Below are 20,157 nucleotides of genomic sequence, written 5' to 3' on the forward strand. Positions count from 1 at the left end.
TTGCCAGCTTTGTTACTAAGAGACAGACAGACAGACAGACAGACACAGACAGACACAGACAGACAACCAATAGACACCCAGCTATGTTATAAAGAGACAGACAGAAAGACAGACACTGCCAACAACAAGTCATCAGCATTAGTATATATTAACCCTCCTAAGTAAACCAACTGTTAACTTCCAACTACCTAACGACGCCTCGGGTGGTATACTGCAGGCACAATAAAGTTAAGAACCGATGTATTTACTCAGTGTAAAGGACGTGTACTGTAACCTCGCATTAATCACCATCAATTGTGTCGTAGTTTACAGTTGTAGATAACACAGAGAAGCACCCTCACATGTATTATTGTACGTACACACACACGCACACGCACACGCACACGCACACGCACACACACACACACACACGCACACGCACACACACACACCCAATTCTCACATCAAAGTCAAAACTAAATGTCCCTGTATAAGCCTCACTCAGTTTAACTAAATATACACACGACCCAATTTCTTCGCGTTAATACAAAAGGAATATTCATTTGTCTTTGTGGGTTTTTTTCGGGAAGGTTTGTGGCATCACTTTAATTTCCGTTCATCCCTGTAAAGCTAAACACGAACCACGACTATTACTGACATGTTGAAGGTTTTAATTTATTACTGAAGAAAAAAACAATTCTGTGGATGGGGAGTAATGAGGAAATCTTCATGTCTCGTTGTACTTGTGTGAGGTATTGTAACATGATCAATTTCCCTCTCTCGGCGAGGTATAGTGAGACATAGCCCAGTGGAGGTGGTGTTTACATGTTATATAAAGATTTGGTATAAATTTTGGATCCCTGAAGATTGTTACCCCTAACTTATTTCACCCTAACCTAACCTAACTTAACCTAACTTAACCAGAACCCGTCATATCCGCTTCAGCTTGATACCTAACTGTAGTCGTTATTCTGTAATCCTAAAGTGAAGACGTCCCCCACAGCTGTCCCCTAACACTATGGAGGCAGGTGTCATGGGTACACTTCCTTGTGTAGCTCAAATGAACATGTCCCGGTCCATGCTGCTGCCAACACTACAATTCCAGACTCTCACACCAAGTTCCTACTGAATTGGATACCTAAATATTTTCAGGCAGAAGGTCTTCGGAGTACGGGCAGGAAAGACGTTTATAATATATATATTTTTGTTTAAGAAAGATAAACACTTTTCCCTGTGATCTTTCCGTTTGTCTGTATCGAGTATTCATTTTATTTTATCTGTGGCGTCTCTTTCTGCCTGTTTTAGTCTTTCTCTGTCTGTTTCTCCCTATGCCTCTTGATATATTACACTTAGTACAACAAACATAACAAATACCACACACCATTCACTGAGAGACCACTGTACCATCACGAAGCGAAGCACTAAACTCATATAGAACACCAAAACAAACATCACCATATCTTTCTAAACAAACCTTTAAGTCGCAGCTTAATATCCATTACGGGATATATAAAACGCAAGGAGAGAGAGAGCGTCGTAAGTCTGGCGGTGCCATTCTAAGCACATAAAGATGACACAACTACAATAGGCGAGTAAAGATTTAACTCGGCAATAACAATATGATAGCAGGGACACCGTGTAAAAAGAATTCACAGAAACATATCGAGAAAAGGAATATATTATTAAAGTTCCTATTATTTATGGAGCTTTTGTTAACACCTATCGTGGCCAGAACTGTTATATCTATGAAATAAAAAAAAGCTAACCACGAACATTGTCCTTGTTAGTATTACTTGGTTAATGATAAGAGTAGGACATGGTTAAGATATTACAGTGGTGATAAAGACAGGATGAGGGATATTCACTGGCCTGACTCGCTGGTAAACATCATAGTCAATAAAGTAAATTATTTGTTAAGTGGCCAGTGCTGATATTGATGGCAGTCAAATCCAACACAGAACTCACTCAAGAGCTTATATTTCAGGCAACCAACTAAGATCTCTAAGTCGTTTAATGGACCCAGTTGTTTGCCCCATAAGCATCTTAACACACTTACCTGACTTCACCAGACAAAACCTCATACTGATAACAAGTTGTCGTGCTCGTCCTCAGGATATTACCGTTCACTTGTTTCCTCAATTGACATTTCGACTTACCTGCAATACGCCCACTGTTGACCTTCTTAGAGGCGAATCTTTAACTAAGTTTTTCGATACTGAGAGTGACTACCTTTATCCAGAGACCACTTTACTTACGACCACTTTACTTACGACCACCAGACTAACGACCACCAGACTAACGACTACCTCACTCAAGCGACCACCCTTCTCTAATGACTACCTTACTTACGACCACTTTATTCTAGTATCCAACTGCAATTAAGCTTCTGAAACTTTTCATGAAATACCGAATAGGTATACAAGCTTCTCGGTCACCTTTGGAAGTGACTCTTAACCGAACGTGACCTGCTAAGTATAGTCTGCCAATAGGATGAATTTCCTTAAAAGGTAAGATGACAAGTGAGCAGTATTACGATGGGAACGGTAAGTTAACTCAATGGTTGGCGTAATAAGATGCTTTTACCGATGGGTTTGTGTTTACGTGTTATTGAAAGACATGTAAGGAAAACCTGCTGTTTATACATTAATGAAAATACACACACACACACACACACACACACACACACACACACACACACACACACACACACACACACACACACACACACACACACACACACACACACACACACACACACACACACACACACACACATATATTGGATCTGTATAGGGGTAAAATACTTACTAAGATAGCTCGTGGCACTTATTGGAAACCTCTTCAATAGGTTTAATATATATTAGCCATATTTTAGCGAGGGTGGTCGAGTAAAACTATTATTCAAGGCTTTCCTCTTAAGCCTTGTTATATTAGCCTGAGAGAAACTAATGGGGAATTTGCCGATATCGGATATTAAATAATGGTGACACGCGGCTAAATTTGACACCAAGAATTTAGTATTATGAGTTTAACCTGTGACCTAAATTGTGTTTTTGGGGAGATAGATTGTTCCATTATAAGAGTTTTCTAGTTTATTCTCTGTTATTTGTTTGTGTGAGAATTGGTTAAGGGTGTGTGTTTTAATCATGCTAAATTTACGTTGTACCTTGGTTGATATACAGGAGTACATTGGTGAGCGCGCGCACACACACACACACACACACACACACACACACACACACACACACACACACACACACACACACACACACACACACACACACACACACACACACACACACACACACACACACACACACACACACACACACGCACACGTTAACTTAAAAGTCCTCTTCCCCACAACTTCAACAGACAACTAAGCAACACAGACTCGAAGGGAGGCGGGAGGCGTGAGAAGCTGCCGTGTGGTGAGTGGCTCCAGACTACCAAAGATAAATACTGCCAAATTAAGATGTTAAAAACTACCTCACTCAAGGTAAATAACACTGAAGAACGACAGGTCTTTCTCCTCCGGGAGTTATGGTAACTGTGGCAGACGGAAAGGTTTTATATTTAGTTCAAGTTACATCAAAGAGGAATTACATCGTACGAAATGATGAACAACTATAAGCTTATTAAGTAAATGATGATAATAATGACGAAAAGTAAGACTAATTCTATGCATTATTTTCCAGAGTAATAAGATGAATCTTAAATGGAGAAATATAACACAACTCTCTTTAAGCTCTGCTGTTTTTGATGTCATTGATGTGAAGGAAAAAAAAAGATTAATGCGCTACTTGGTTTACATAATAATGGCCACCTCACTCACTGTTCCTCAGTGGTAAAAAAATATGGACATCAGTAAACACAGACTTTTAAATTTGACGAGGATGTTTTCTGTTTTTTCCAGGTCCCTTGATTAACGTGACGGCGGTGATGGAGGGGAAGGCGCTGCTCCCCTGTGACGTGTCCACCAACCTGGAGGACGACCATCCAGTCCTCATTATGTTCTACAGCAGCGACTCTGGCACACCCATCTACACGTGAGTACCAGTGTATGTTACTACAGATTCCCTGGACGTTAATACTGGTGACCTTTTCACTGTAACTCTACGCCTTTACACTTGCTCAATATCTATTACCAAGACCTATAGGTGTTCACGTGTCTTTAATGTACACACTCTATAATGAAGAGCCTATGTATACACTACGCTTCACCCATGACTCGAATATCTGCTCCGTGGAACTCCTCTTCATTGACTAGATTTCCATTCACATACGATGCACCCTTTGACCAACCAATCTCAGAACTAATTGCAAATTTTTCTAGGAACAGATCAAATAAACTCCTCAGCCAAGTGTTTCTACCAACAACATCAAGCTATCCGACATCACAAATAAAAATTCAGGTGACTTTGTTATCCATAAAGAAGGATTTCATAGGAACGAGACCTCAAGCCAACATACAGAGAGCCAGGAATAGATCAGAAAAGCGTGTGGGTGATGACTGTGTTATTGGTGAGTCTATTGACAGTGTACCTCAAGAGGAAACTCTCCTACTTGAGTCAGCTGTTGAGAATAAAAACTATTTATTCTGTTTAGATATATTATGGAAATACGTAAATATATAAACTCTTCCATTATATAGTTTTCTGTTTGTTTATTTTCTTGAATGTCTTAGTAACTTGTTTAATTACTAATGAACGCACCTTAAAGACCTTAATTATTGAAGCGTAGAGATGGCTTATAACATCAAAATCTATTCTTATTTATTGCCACAACCCACAACCTCTCATGACGTTAAGAGAGAACTACAACCAACGATATCTGGTGTGTAATATTAAGGATAGATTGTCAGTGGCTTGTTCCCTTCCTACTTGTTGCTTGACGCTCAGTAAACTCGCCCGTGTCTCTGTGTTTGCTGATTTAGACAGACAGTGTCAGCAAGAATAACTGCAAATGTCGCTCACATGAAGGCGGTGAAGCTGCCCACAGTTAACAAGGGTAATGACCACATAATAATTTCTCACATCATCACTTAGAAATTTTGATCATCTGTGTTTTATTCAGAATTAATCAATTTCTATACAAAAAAGTCAAGTCTCCATATCACCTCATTCATTATATTACTAATTCCAGAAAGCTCTCAATTAGACATAAAAAAACACTGAGCTTCATTACAAGACTATAACACCCTATTGTGCATATTGTTTACTCATTGTCTCGATTTGATAACCTTCCTAATTCACTGATAAGGTATAAGAGATGACGCTCATTAACGCAGCAAATAGGATAGTGTACCCAACTGATTACTAGTATCTGATGGTGACACGAGAGAGATTCAAATACCAGCTTAAGGTAGAGAGAGAGAAGTCGAGATGGAGCGTGTACCTAATTCTCGGGTACAGGTGACAATGAAAGACGCAGGTAATATATCAGCCAGATAGGATATTCTCGGTTGCTGGCCTCACACACACACACACACACACACACACACACACACACACACACACACACACACACACACACACACACACACACACACACACACACACACACGCTCCTGATAAATCTGCTGAAACTGGCTGTGGTAAACAACATTATGCAAATTACTAAATATTAAAACTATAAAACCACTCAAGATAATCGATCAGCATTTCCAGGTGTGTGTGTGTGTGTGTGTGCGAGGTTCCGTAATGTCCTTAAAATATTTGCCCAGTAATTATATATTTTTAGTTAACGATTATTATGCGGGTTCAATCGCCTTCCGACACAATGAGAGAGAGAGAGAGAGAGAGAGAGAGAGAGAGAGAGAGAGAGAGAGAGAGAGAGAGAGAGAGAGAGAGAGAGAGAGGAAAAAAACAAGAATAACAACATCCTCTTCATTTTGGAATCCGAGAAGCGCAGTAATGCCTTAGGATATTTAAATCTCACTCCCGGGCCAAAATAGAAACAAAATTTATGTGCACACTATTGGAAATCTTTCGACGCAATAAGAAAGAAAAGAAATATTCTTTGGAAACTGTCTGGGGGGGGGGAAGCTTCCATGAATTATGACCAATAATATTTATGTGGCGTCAGGAGGATGAATTATAAACAGATGATCCTAATATTCTCACTTGAGCCAGAACCACCCACTATTACCCTCTAACAATACGCATGACTTAAATATATAGGTGAAATATTCATACTCTGCGTCAGGCCTCTACTGTCACTATCTAGGCTCGTCTATTGTTCTCTCACCACCCTCATCCGCCCTTGAGCATTTTACCAATTTTTGAACCACCGTGTGAGCGTCTGTCTGTCTGTGTGTATTTATGGTGTTGAATATACTGTGTATATATATTTACACACACCTGTGCATGTGTGCATATGTTTGTACGTAAGTGTACTTGAATGTGAAGTTGCATATGTGTGTATGTGTTTGGGTGAGTGTGTGTGTGTGTGTAGGTAACTACCAAAATTTGCCAACTTTTAGAAACATAATGTAAAGGAAACTGCCGCCGTGCTATAAAGAAAAAGAAAACATCATCTATATATCCCAAAACTAAGAGGGGGAGGAAAGGTTTCAGAATATTTCTTGAATCTTTCGTTACTGCCAGAAAATTGGATACAGAATCTTGTCAGGATGTGTGTGGAGCACAATATACCGAGCTTTTGGTTATAACAAAGGCTGAAACATAGGAAGACGGGACAGTAAAGAAAATGAATAAAACCAAGAGGAAATATAAGGTATAACGCAATGTAATATACTGGATATACTGTATGTGGGGCGCAGCGGCCGAGTGGCTGCAACGCTCGTCTCCTGTCCTAAGGTTCGCTGGTTCGATACCGGGGCACTCCCAGTCCACCCAACTGCAAATAAGTAGCGAACTTTACGGTTGGGAAAGTGAAAGCAGTCGAGCACAGGGCTGGCCGCGATGCTTCTTTGTATACTGAGGGCATAGTGTACAGTGTGCTGCATCCACACTGCCCCTAACGGTAGGTGATGCCGCTGGGATCCCTTATCACTTTCAATAAATACATTTGCATATTGATTCTGAAGGACGTGACGAAGCTTTGATCAGCGCTTGTATGATCCTTGATTATTCTATAAAGTGGAGAGAGAGAAAGTATAGATATTTGACAATACTTTTAGCACGAGGAATATGATGACGCACATGAGTTAATTTAAACAATGTGGTGTTATATAATGATGGTCCCCTTGAGAAGAGATAACGCTCTAAAGTTTTAATAATTAAGTTACTTCAGAACTTAACAGAAAAATATTCTGACTGATTTTTTTTTTGGGGGGAGGGGGGAAGATAAATCTTCCCTCGACCATTCCTAACACTTGGATCTGTTTCTTGGATTCGTCTCTGTCACGTTCATCGACACTGGTTTTCCCATTCACACCTGGACGAGCGCTCTACCTGTCTCTATCAACAACGTTCCTCCATCTTAAACACATTCTGGTCAGCTCATTCCGACTCTGAACAAGTGGACAGCGTGAGTACAAGTTAAAGGAAACACATACAAGACCAAATTCGTTTTAAAAGGTTTTCCGGGAAACCTAATCGAAACGCCTTTTGACGCAACTGCCACTTGTATGAAGCCTCGTTCTATTTACCTTGTATTGAATTCATATCGTAATGTTTACAATTAGTTTTATTCTGTTGGCTAAAATAACTATTTCTTTAAGTTTAAAATGAAAGATAAACATAATCTTGTTTTAACATATAAAAATATAACAAAAATGAAGGCACTACACGTATCAAAAATTCCAACAACCTGCAAATATGTGAACATTTTTGAAAACTAAAATATTGTTATAACTCAAATTAATCTTGACTAATGAGCAACACAGAGTGAAAAGACGTCCATATAGACAAGAAACATTATGTAAACTCTCCTGCATCACACACACACACACACACACACACACACACACACACACACACACACACACACACACACACACACACACACACACACACACACACATACACCCTTGAGTGTTTTAATGAACTATCGTTTCGGAGCACCACTTATTCCAGCCTCAGAACAGAACCTAATGTAACACAGTTCAAGGCATATAATGTGTGTGTGCTGTATTTATGAAATGAAACAAACAATACATCATGAATATAAAATGGGAATAGAACAAAGGAATAGTTAGTTGATTTACAGAACAAATCTAAAATACTAAGCGAACAAAGGTGGAGAAATTCAAGTGCTGAGACAAACACACAAATGTTCAAAAGAAGAATAAAACAAAACAGCTTAAAGAAACACAATAGTTCACAAGAGATCATACCAGTGTCAGCAGGTATTAACACCAATACTAGACTGAGGAAGTATAAGGGCACTTCACCGACTTGAGTGTACAGTGAGGCGGAACATGATGTTCATTAATAATTATCGATACAAGTTGAGTATAATGTGATTAGAAAACACAGATCTTACTAGTCATAATTACGAAACGAAGACTTGACTGAGCCATGACTGGAGAAGCTGATTGTGTCATGCATTGTTTATGTATTGACCAAAGGGCACGAGGACCCCATGACTATAATCCAAATGTGCCATTATGTGTGAAACGCAAGTGTTCGCTTGTCATGGGATACGGACCTAAGAGCGTTCATTATACAAACAGAATAATGATTCAGTCTGCAGAGACCAATTGTTCCTGTTGACACGGACCTACAGTAAGACAAAGGTGGGCTTTGCCTTGTCTTAATGGTACAGTCGAGCGTTCTTCTCTCTCTCTCTCTCTCTCTCTCTCTCTCTCTCTCTCTCTCTCTCTCTCTCTCTCTCTCTCTCTCATTGCCACCCCCCCTTTCACTCACCAGAGCCACAAGGACTAGTTGATTTGCTGGAACATACCCTGGAGGCCAATGCGAGGCTCTGCTGAAGTGTAAGAGCTTGGTGTCTGTGTTTATGTGTTTGTGTTCACGACCCAGTGCGTGTGTCGGTGTTAGCGTGTGTCTGCAGAACATGTTTATGGATGGATATGCTTGTGAATGCGTGGTTTAGTTACATGTGTGTGTGTGTGTGTGTGTGTGTGTGTGTGTGTGTGTGTGTGTGTGTGTGTGTGTGTGTGTGTGTGTGTGTTTTGTGAATGCTTTGAGGAAAACCCCAAATCCGTAATAAGATGACTGAAGGGTTAATCCACTAACCTCACCAACACCCTTTACTGCCTATACAACTTTATCATCACCTAACTTCCCTCAATCACACATCCTTCTTTCATCGTCCATCCTCTTCCCCCTCGTCCTACACCATCTCTCATCATCTCATCGTCTCATTCACCCAAGGACTGGGTCTCTCAATCAGTCTCACCCCCATTCTCTCTCATCACCTCACAGTCTCATTCACACAGACTGGGTCTCTCACTTACTCTGACTTTCTCTTTCTCTCTCTCTTTCTCCAACACCATCTCTTACCTCGCCGTCTCCTTCACACACAATAAGTCTCCCACTCACCGCCACTCCACCACAACTACCCCTCATTCTCCTGACCCTTCATCCCCTTGTCACAGTTCCCACTCAGTCATCTCCTCTCGTTTCCCTCTCGCAAACATCATCATGGGTCCTCCGACTCCTGACTCTACGGACCTAATACAGAAATATCGGTGAGTGGAACTCTATCGTATTTATTATTGCTCTCAGCGTAGGAATGAGTATACACGCTGACGACTTTTACAAGTTGTCGCCAAGTTGGAGTTAGTTGTTCTTGTCTTCCACGTGTGAATATATCCTCGTGTTGAAGTTTCTGAATAGAGTTGAATGATTATGGTTTTATATTTTGATTACCTAATGATATCTGAGGTAGTGTTTAGCTCGTCATTTGACTCTACATTACATAGAATGATCCCCAAAGAACGCATCAGGTTGTTATTTAAAAATAAACAGCAGTAGAAAAGGTTTTTATGAATGGTCATCTTTTCTGTGATAAAATTATTTCGAAGGCAAATTATATTATTAACATTGTTACGTTTTTTAAAATACTTCATATTCAGGATAAATATTTTCCCTTTTTTGTTAGCAATGTTTTAGTCTCATAATTACAAACTGAACGGTATTACTGAGTGAAACACGAAGTCTAAACAGCTAAGCTTTGTTAATGGACAAACTCTAATACAGATGAACATATCCCAATAAGGTAGTGTGACATTCTCCCTGGTATTTAAAAAGTAGCACAAATTGAATACATATTTTTAAGGCGGCGTTACTCTACACCCGAGACCCAGTAGACGTAAACCAATAATTACACCTGAAAAAGTAAACACAATGTCTATGTAATCTTATCAGTCAACATTGTTATTATCTCTCTCTCTCTCTCTCTGTCTCTCTCTGTCTCTCTCTCGTTCTTTTAGGTGGGGCCTCTGCTTCGCCCTTCACGTTTTTAGCGACGAGTGTTTCATGGTTGAGAAGTTGGGGACCAAAATATGTTTTGTCGCTGATTGCCATTGACGAAGAAACATGTATTAGTTGATTTATCAGCAACTGCTATCTTAAAGTCCTTTTATTGTGCGATGTTTTTCTACGATGTTTGACGTATACAGTTGCTAGAAATGTTTATATCGTATTCTACAAGTTTGTAGACAAACACAATACATATAAATGAATTGCTTCATTCTAACTTAACGTACTTTAGGAATAATCTGGTTACCTTATGATGGTGAACGACCTTTTATATAGAACAGTAAATTTTACGAAATACGAATTGACGTAATAAAAACTTACAGTTATGGAAAAAATAATCCTTATTCCACAAAAAACATTAGTTTTTTTTTAAGATTTACCGCAGCGATTTTATATATATATATATATATATATATATATATATATATATATATATATATATATATATATATATATATATATATATATATATATATATATATATATATATATATATATATATATATATATGTTTGTCTGGGAAACTTAGGAATATTTGTAATGGACTTTTTAAAAGATCTTATGAACGCGAGAACTTGAAAACTAAAATTGTGAAGAGTTATTGTGTAAGCTGGGGAAACTTTAGTCCTCTGTGGTTTTGTCTTATGGATAAAATGGTTTATTTCTACCTCAGGTTTACACAATATTTTATTCACGTCCACTGTATCCACTGAAAGAAGAATGACAGATGATAATCACTGGTAAAACAAAGTAAACCTTTTGGCACAATGCTCTTTGACGCTGAATATATATACAGGTGTTGTTCAAGTGTGGAGTCTTATACTGGGACTAAAGGCCAGTGGGTGAGGTTAAAAAGTAAAAACATTTCCTTTGAGGTGTAATGATAGTAAGGTTCAAGCGTGGAGGAGAGCGGTGAGGAGGCCACTTGAGCCACTCAGCATATTGATACTCCAAAAACTGTTTACCGTCTCTCGGGGAGCTTATCAGAGCTGTCAATACATCAAGGGGCATTAACAGCCCTCCTCCTCCTCCGCCACTTTCTCCATGTGCCACAAAAACCTTGAGGATCCATCAACGCCGACCGCCGACCCTTCATTCCCCAGATCCAGAGGAAGAAGAAGGAGAAGAAGAAAAAAATAGTTACTCCTTTAAAGTTTCTGGCAAACAAATTTTGACATTTCCTCCCTTCTCGGCACCTAGTCGTGAATTCCCGTCAACGCTTCTTCAACCCTGAAATATTCTGGCCAGATTCTCGCCCGTTTGTGGAAATAAGAGGACTGAGAACCATTTTTCATTCAACCCACTGACTTTTTTTCATCTTTCTTGAAGGCTATAAATCATTTGTCAAGCTTCTTTGTGGCCAAGTGTCGATGTAGCGATACGTCTCTACCACCTCGTATCACCCCACCACCGTATTTTTTCCACCCCCAACTGTTCCTGGAATGTTTCTCACCAGTCGTAGTACGCGGCGCTGAGGGTGGAAAGATAAATGAAAGACGAGCCTTCATTCTATGTCGCTGTCCGCCTTTCCCCTGAGAATCCTTTTCCCATTCTTACTTTCCTTTTTTCCTCTCTCTATCCCCGTTCCCGTGTGTCTCCAGGAAAGTGGAGGCGGCCACAGAATTCCCAGATAAAGATGAATGCCCGTCCATCAGCGCGTGCCTCCCAGCGTGGTAAGTGCCCATGTCTTGGCCTGGGATATTGAGAGAACATGTCTGACCTTTTCTCGTGCTGCGAGGGACAGAGGCCCGAGGATTTTTTTTCTTCTTTGTGGAGAGTTACAATAGAAGCTAAAAAGCTGTATGTACGGGGACCGTTTCTGGGTGTAGTTGTCTGTATGGTTAAGTGACAAAATTCAACGAAGAGAGGAAATTCCTTTATACAATAAGGGTAAAGGAATTATTTAATGGATACATGGAAGCCACATAAAAAATTAAGAGTCAACTTACAAATAATAGACGCGAAGATAAAACGAACTATGACCCTAGAAAAACAAACCCCCGAAAAGCCAGAATACCGGAACCATCGTTAAGGAAAATAATAAACAAGGAACATGCACAGTGTCATCAGCGAACCTCCCGGGGCAGCCACGAGCCATGATGACGATAAACATGGTCAATAGACTTCCTCCGTGACCGCAAGAAGAACCCAGGAAAATCATACACCAATTATCCTCGGCCACTTGTCGGGGCCGTCGAACTGGCCCCCTCCTGCCGCTCTCTCCCAGCGCCCTCGACTGTGGCTAAGAGGGAGTCAGAAATAAATATTCAGGTTGTAGTTATGCTATTGTGGGGGCCAATGCAGGTGAAGGGGGGGGGGTATGATGAGGGGCATTCTCCTGGTCTCTCTGCTGACACAAATTGTATTTTTTCTTGTTTTATATTCATGGGTTGGAAGAGTTAGTGGAGGTGGGATCAGATGAGGGGGAGGAAATAGGGATCTTCTGGGATTAATGTGTTGAGGGGCTGGTATAGAGGCACGTGCTGGAGTGGGTGTGTTGGACGGCTATCTGAGTCAACATGGCCAACTTTCCTTCGACTTTTTGTATATAAATGTTTATTTCATTTACACACACACACACACACACACACACACACACACACACACACACACACACACACACACACACACACACACACACACACACACACACACACACACACACACACACACACACACACACGTATAATCCGCCTATTAAACTCTAATTAGTATCGGCCTCTATCTAATTAAATTATTTATTTTAACTACATGAAAGTGACCTGACCTCCGGAGGAGGTGGAGAAGGTGTGGTGGAGGAAGGGGGGTGGAGGAAGGGGGGTGGAGGAAGAAGAGTGGGAGGAGGGGGAAGTGTACGAGCAGTGGTGGAGGAGGATAAAGGATAGCTGGAGCAGTGAGAGGTGGATGAAGGGGAGGTGGAAGAGAGTAAAGTGGAGGAGGAGGAGGAATGAGAGGTGGATGAAGGGTAAGAGGAGTAAAAAGAGTGAGAGGCGTACAAAGTTTGGTAGAGTAGGGGGTGGGAGGTGGAGGAGGAGGAATGGGAGGATGCAGAAAGGGAAGGTGGATGAGGGGGAAAGTGGAAGAGAAGGAGGTAATACTCTGACAAAATAGGTTCCTCAGGACTCGTGGCAAAGATACCATATTGTATACAGTACTCCGCCCATAGCAGAAACATATTTGGTTGTTTGTTCCCACTGGTTACTCTACAGGGCCCAAAAGTCACCTGAGACTGACTGAGACAAGTTGCCTTCGCCTGTGAGTGTTGGCCTCTATAATCATAAAATAAATGACTTCACGGTGTATCGTCTCTCTGAATTACTATTTACAGTATAAGAGCATCGTACCCAAGCTAGAATTTATATCGTTTTCCCCCAGATAAGTTATTTATATTGTAAACTATGTGTTCTTTCCAATAAAAGCTGTAAAGTTTGTTAAATTTGCTGTATTTTCCGGTTCGTATTTTCTTTTATGATGAAAAGTTGCACTCTTGCAATTTGTCCGAAATGGTATACAACGTATCTTTTCTTTTCTTCGAGTTCTCTCACGCGTAACTTTAACACTGCTTACGTTTTAATATCTAGTGAATTTCCCAAGTAAACTTGACTCTGAGCTGATGTAGGAGAAAGAGAGAGAGAGAGAGAGAGAGAGAGAGAGAGAGAGAGAGAGAGAGAGAGAGAGAGAGAGAGAGAGAGAGAGATGAATTATTTTCACAAGACTCCAGGAAGCCTGCTCAGCATCGTGTGGTCCCCCGCTCGTTATTGCCTAAACTTCTCCACTTTTCTTCCCTCTCTCTTGTCCCTCGCTGACCTTGTCCGTTTTCATTGTCACCCAATTTAACGCAAAGCCTTCGATTTCCCAGGCAATATCCTCCGTCTCTTTTTCGTGGAATCATTTACTTTTTTCAGGAGCTTCTTGGCGTTTATATCATCAAGATACTATTATAAATACCAGCGTACTGTCCTCACCTCGTAAACACCAAGAAGGTTATTGATCGCCATAGAAATCGGGACTACGAGAGAAAGTTAAGAAAATCCTTATATTTTACGAATGCGTTGCTGGGTTTCCTCTCACCATGCGGGCGCCTCAGGGGAAAACCCAGGTTATCGCCAGGCCAATCTGCGTCGTTACAGGAATGGGGGGGCCCTAGTCCTCACTTGTTCCTGGGCCTTCAGCCTAGTGGACCCTCGAGGGCCTGAGAGCCCCGTAACCATCAGTGGCCATGTCGCCGCCAGTACCATTGGCGTCACAAGCAGATCAGATCACCTTAACTGTGGCCAGGTTTTAAGTCAATTTCTTTAGGAGGTTCTTGGACGACCTGACAGTGAGGGCGACGGTGCCTTTGTTTTAAATGTTTTCTTAAAGGAAAGTGTGAGGATTAGGTACAAGGACGTGAATGATTATAATGTTGTCCGCTCTTCGATCAAATAGTTGCAGTTGATGACTGACGGACGTTTAACTGAATATTAACGATGAAAACACAGATTATACTTACCACGGAAGATTGAAAGAAGTTAATCAGCCATCAAAACGGTCATGATCCAGGTTAATTTAACAAATATCAAGTTAATAAAACTTACCATCAACACCAGACAGATTTATGAAGACTAATCAAACACCCGGATAATTGCTAAGCTTCCTATCTACTGGATAATCAAGAGTGACTTACCCACGTGGTGCAGGATGATGGCGCTGGTCGGGCCGTGACGGAATAATACAGGCATGCAGGACCTCCACGCTGCCAACCATCTCTGGAATAATTACTGCTGGTCACTGGACAACTCTCTCTCTCTCTCTCTCTCTCTCTCTCTCTCTCTCTCTCTCTCTCTCCCTCTCTCTTTCTCTCTCTCCCATGTCACTCCCTCAGTATCTAGACAGCCTAGAGCATTTGACATTTCCGAATATCACGACCGTAGCACAAGCTAATAATGGCATAAAGCAGATGTAACCTTTCATTCCACACAGAACATTCTCACTTTATACCAAGTTGTGTATTTGACCTCGTACTACCACCTGTGTTTTGTGGTACATCTATAAGTTTAAATAAAAGTTGATTCTAAATTTAATAATAATGTCGAAAAAAAGAAACGGAATATTATTTATTTTAAGTTCATTGTTTACAAAAAGTCCATCTCGAAGTTTCTAAGATAATCTATGGCAATGTGTGTGTGTGTGTGTGTGTGTGTGTGTGTGTGTGTGTGTGTGTGTGTGTGTGTGTGCACTCATTATTAACCATTTTAAGGGAAGTAAATACGACAAACTATTTCATGAATACAGTACAGAGGAGATGATCTCTTGTAAATAATTAATTAATGACTTTAAGAAATATATATGTTAAAAGGGACACACACACACACACACACACACACACACACACACACACACACACACACACACACACACACACACACACACACACACACACACACACACACACACAGGCTGGCAGATTGAATGCTAACAAAACAGAATTAATAAATGTAATAAAATATATCAAAAACATATACGTTTGCACTAGTGGACGATATCTGCCGATGGTTAATAAACATAATATTTAAATAAAAATATAAATTCTGGCAAATAAATAAAGGCGACTGGATATAGAGTATTGACTATAAGAAAAACATCACGAAATTATACATATACATAACACGAGACTAATACATAATCATAAGTAAATATCTCCCATATACATAACTATGTCAAGTAAAAGTTAAAAGGTAAAATTTTTCTCCCTTAATTTCATTCGCCAGCAACTACGATTTATTACAGGAAATTAGAAAGTTCCAGTCTCACGGCCATAGATGAGAAGACTGCTGACGCGGCCCAACCCGAGCGTGACAGGAACATTGGGGCTGAAAATGGCGAGGTTGTAAGAATAAGAGACTCGGTGGTCACATTGTTCACTTCGGCAGAGGATCACAACGAAATTTTAAGGGAGATGGAAATTGTAAAAAATCTAAGGAAAAAAACAGCTGGGAGTTGATGATGTTTGAGAGAATTAGGAACTCTCTCTCTCTCTCTCTCTCTCTCTCTCTCTCTCTCTCTCTCTCTCTCTCTCTCTCTCTCTCTCTCTGAACTGGAACGTGAACTGTAGCAAAAAATAAATAAAATAAAAATAAATGTATCAAAAAATAAACTTCATAGAGAAAATATGAAGAGAATGAGGTGAGGGAGAAACGTCAACATCAGACAGAAAGTCACAGTAAAACACAACCAGGAGACAAGACTGTTTTTACATCTGTGTTAAAACGACAAAGAATTTAAATCCTTTTGAGTTCTCAGGCCAGCAGATGGACATAATCACACGGCGTAGTTACCCTATCTGATCAAACGTTTCAAATGTTAATATATATTTATAAATACCAATAATAAAAAGGAGAATGAGCGATATTAAAGTGAGTTACGAAAAATAGAATAAAACTATATAGATACAGTATTATGTAACTCATTTGCGATAAACACACGTATGTCATAAAGGTAAATCTGAATGTGTTATTAACTCATTATTGACATACCATTACACAAAATAATGAGGCAGTTTATGACTCTAGTATTTATTCACACACATTAATTTACATACAGACACATGCACACACACATACACACATACATACATCCACACACACGTACATGTATAAACACACACACACACACATACATACACGTACATATATAAGTACACACACATATTCATACATGCACACACACACACACACACACACAATAGACCATCAGTTCCATGCTCGGGGTGTTTCATAAGGCCTGGGAGTATGAGATGTCTTGCAGAATTTCATATATTGATAACGTAGCAGACGTGGCCATCACAGGGCGGGAGATAGTGCTGGTAATAACGACCTGACACAATTGTTAATATAAACCCGGCCGTTGAACATTACTGTACCCCTCTAGTGTGTGTGTGTATGTGTGTGTGTGTGTGTGTGTTTGTGTGTGTGTGTGTGTGAGGGTCTGGTAACACGGAATAACATCTCACGTATATTAGCATATCAAATGAAACCATGTTTATTAAGCGTTGAAGTGTACACCCAAGACCCTAGTCGCCGCTAATACATATGGTACAGTGTGTCTTTACAAAGTAACATAATAACATTAACAACGACAGCCATGATAATAATAATAATAATAATAATAATAATAATAATAAAAATAATAATAATAATAATAATAATAATAATAATAATAATAATAATAATAATAATAATAATAATAATAATAATAATAATAATAATAATAATAATAATAATAATAATAATAATAATAATAATAATAATAATCCACTACCACTATTACTACACCTAGCATGGTCTAATGACAGCAAGTATAAACGAAGCTCATTAATACGGCAGAGTAAGTGAAACATGGATAGCAAACACCGTAGACTTTTCACCTCACCGCGCACCGTAATAATACTAATACTAATACTACTAATACTAATACTAATACTAATACTAATACTAATACTAATACTAATACTAATACTAATACTAATAATAATATTAATACTAATAATAATAATAATAATAATAATAATATTAATATCAATAATAATAATAACAACAATTACATGTTACAATAAACAACAACGTAGGTTTTGGTTATGTATGACAACTCAGCCATGTGTGGTACTGAATAGGGGTAGTGGGGAAGGAGTCAGGTGATGGGGATGATGATGGGGGATGGGGAATGGTGGTGCATGGGTTTGGTAGTGGTGTGTGTATGGGAGTTTGAGAGGATGAGGAGACGGAGGGGGAGGTACTGGGTGTGAATGTTTCCTGGGCTTAAGTAGAAGAGCAAGGTATGACACGACAAAAAACGTCAGAAGAAAATTTGAAGGAAGTGTAAGGGAGGGGTACTAGAAGGAAAGGTATGGGAGGGACATGTGAAGGAAGAGTATGGAAGGGAACCTAGAATGAAAAGGACGAAAGGATGGTAAGACTAAACAGAACCAGACACTCTACGAGGAAGGAGCAGAAAGATAAACGTAAGGGGAGAGTGGACATGGGGACACTGTTAGTAAGGCATAGATGGACACTAGAACTCAATGGACAATAACACGAGGAACGAGACACTTAAAAAAAAGAGACACTGGTGCAGGAAGTGTATGTGTGTGTGTGTGTGTGTGTGTGTGTGTGTGTGAGGATACAATGATAACCAACATTCTGGTCCCTCAGTGTTGCAGATTTATGAAAAAAAAAGATATAATATTGATAATGTTTATAGCGTCTGAGGCTATTACCGTTGGAAGGTATATAAACATTGCTAATTTTCATCTGGTAATGAACGACTTGTAAATCTTGGATCATCGTGTGTTTCATCCCACAAACTCTTGCAACAACACCTCATCAACCCTCCTAGTGTTCCTCTCCAGTAACTTATTTCAAAATTAATGAGAATAATAATGATAATTTTAATATGTTGAAAATAATAATGGTAATAATATTGGTGATAATAATGATAAAGACAATATTAACAATAAGAGACTAATGGCGAATATCATAAAACAAGATGATGGCTACTGACTACACAATAGAATCATAATAAAAATAATCTAGTTTTCAGGTAACAACAAGGCTTTTGTGAGGAAACTGGAGTTACTTATATCTCATAATTCTAAATTGGCTTGAAAGAAAAAGGAAAAATATCGCCTGTGCATGATACAGGTGACGCCCCCCACCCCCCATGGGAGGTGTTCTCAGAAGCAGATGCCTGACTACCCCCAAGAAAAACATGCACGAGAACCGCAAACTGAGACCCAGGGTAATGCATGACACGGAAGATGGTCCTTAACGGCAGAGTTTCCTCCTTGGCCACAGTGGGGGAGAGGAGGGAGGAGGGTTGGTACCAGTATAAGAGCTCTGATTGAGGAAGAGAAAAGAAGGAAGAACACAAATGGGAGGACGCACTAAAGACTTGGGCTGAGAAAGAAAGGAAACAAGGAAGGCAAAGTCGTGTTCTTATTCCATCTCAAAGGATGCTCATGACGAGACGCCGCCGTTAGCTTTTATGTTGGGGTCATAATGCAAGGCTTTGCTCGTCTGCTTTTACTGACGTCTACGCCCGTTACGTTAATGTAGGAGATGGCCAGCTAATTGCGTCTCGAGGCTAAGGGTCATATTCCAAGTCAGCCACGCCACCAACTCTGGCTCATGGGTTATTTTATGTCTGGTTATCGTCAGTTTCTAAATAATGCCGGAGTAAATTTAGGTGTCATAAGCTGCTGTAGACCTTCCTGTCAGCTGGTAGACGATGGTAGTGAGTGGCGGTACTGGTGCAGACGTGGTGCAAGTGGGTAGTGACGTAGTAGGAGAGATGATGGTATTGGTTGTTGTTGTGGATAGTTAGTGGTTGTTGTAGGTAGTTGGAGGTTGATGTGGGGGGGTGTTGTTGAGGGTGAGACTAGCAGGAGCAAGTTAAGAGAGAGTGGGTCAGGTTAAGGAAGTTGCCCAGCTTTTCTCAGCCCTTTCCCAAAGATTTTCGCTCCATCAAGGGGATCGCGGCCTAGCGTCATTACCGCTAAGAGATTCACAGCACCTAAGAAGGCACTTCTTCAACGATTTGAGAAAATTAAAAAAAAAATCATTTATGTTGAAAGAGAAAAAGATTTCTTCACCAAGAGTGCGTTCGGATGGGTTTTCAAGACACTTATGAACAATTTCCCAGAATCGTCAGACTGATGCAGAAGAAACACAGTGAAAATAAACATTGTGGTGCCTGGTGCACAGAACACCAATCAAAAAATTACGACGAT

At 40.0% G+C, this 20,157-nt stretch overlaps 1 protein-coding gene across 3 annotated transcripts in view; it reads left to right on the forward strand.

Moving 5' to 3' along the window:
• The first annotated feature begins 3,900 nt into the window (after nucleotides 1-3,900).
• LOC121866871 (hemicentin-1-like) overlaps nucleotides 3,901-20,157 on the forward strand; it is a 198,011-nt gene continuing 181,754 nt past the window's right edge. For all 3 annotated transcript variants that reach the window (XM_042366608.1, XM_042366609.1, XM_042366610.1), the window contains exon 1: nucleotides 3,901-4,028. In XM_042366608.1, coding sequence (XP_042222542.1) covers nucleotides 3,922-4,028 — 107 coding nt within the window. In that variant the 5' untranslated portion in view covers nucleotides 3,901-3,921. The remainder of the gene's footprint in view (nucleotides 4,029-20,157) is intronic.

Source organism: Homarus americanus, unplaced genomic scaffold (genome assembly GCF_018991925.1).
Source record: "Homarus americanus isolate GMGI-L3 unplaced genomic scaffold, GMGI_Hamer_2.0 scaffold3452, whole genome shotgun sequence".
Lineage (NCBI taxonomy): Eukaryota > Metazoa > Arthropoda > Malacostraca > Decapoda > Nephropidae > Homarus > Homarus americanus.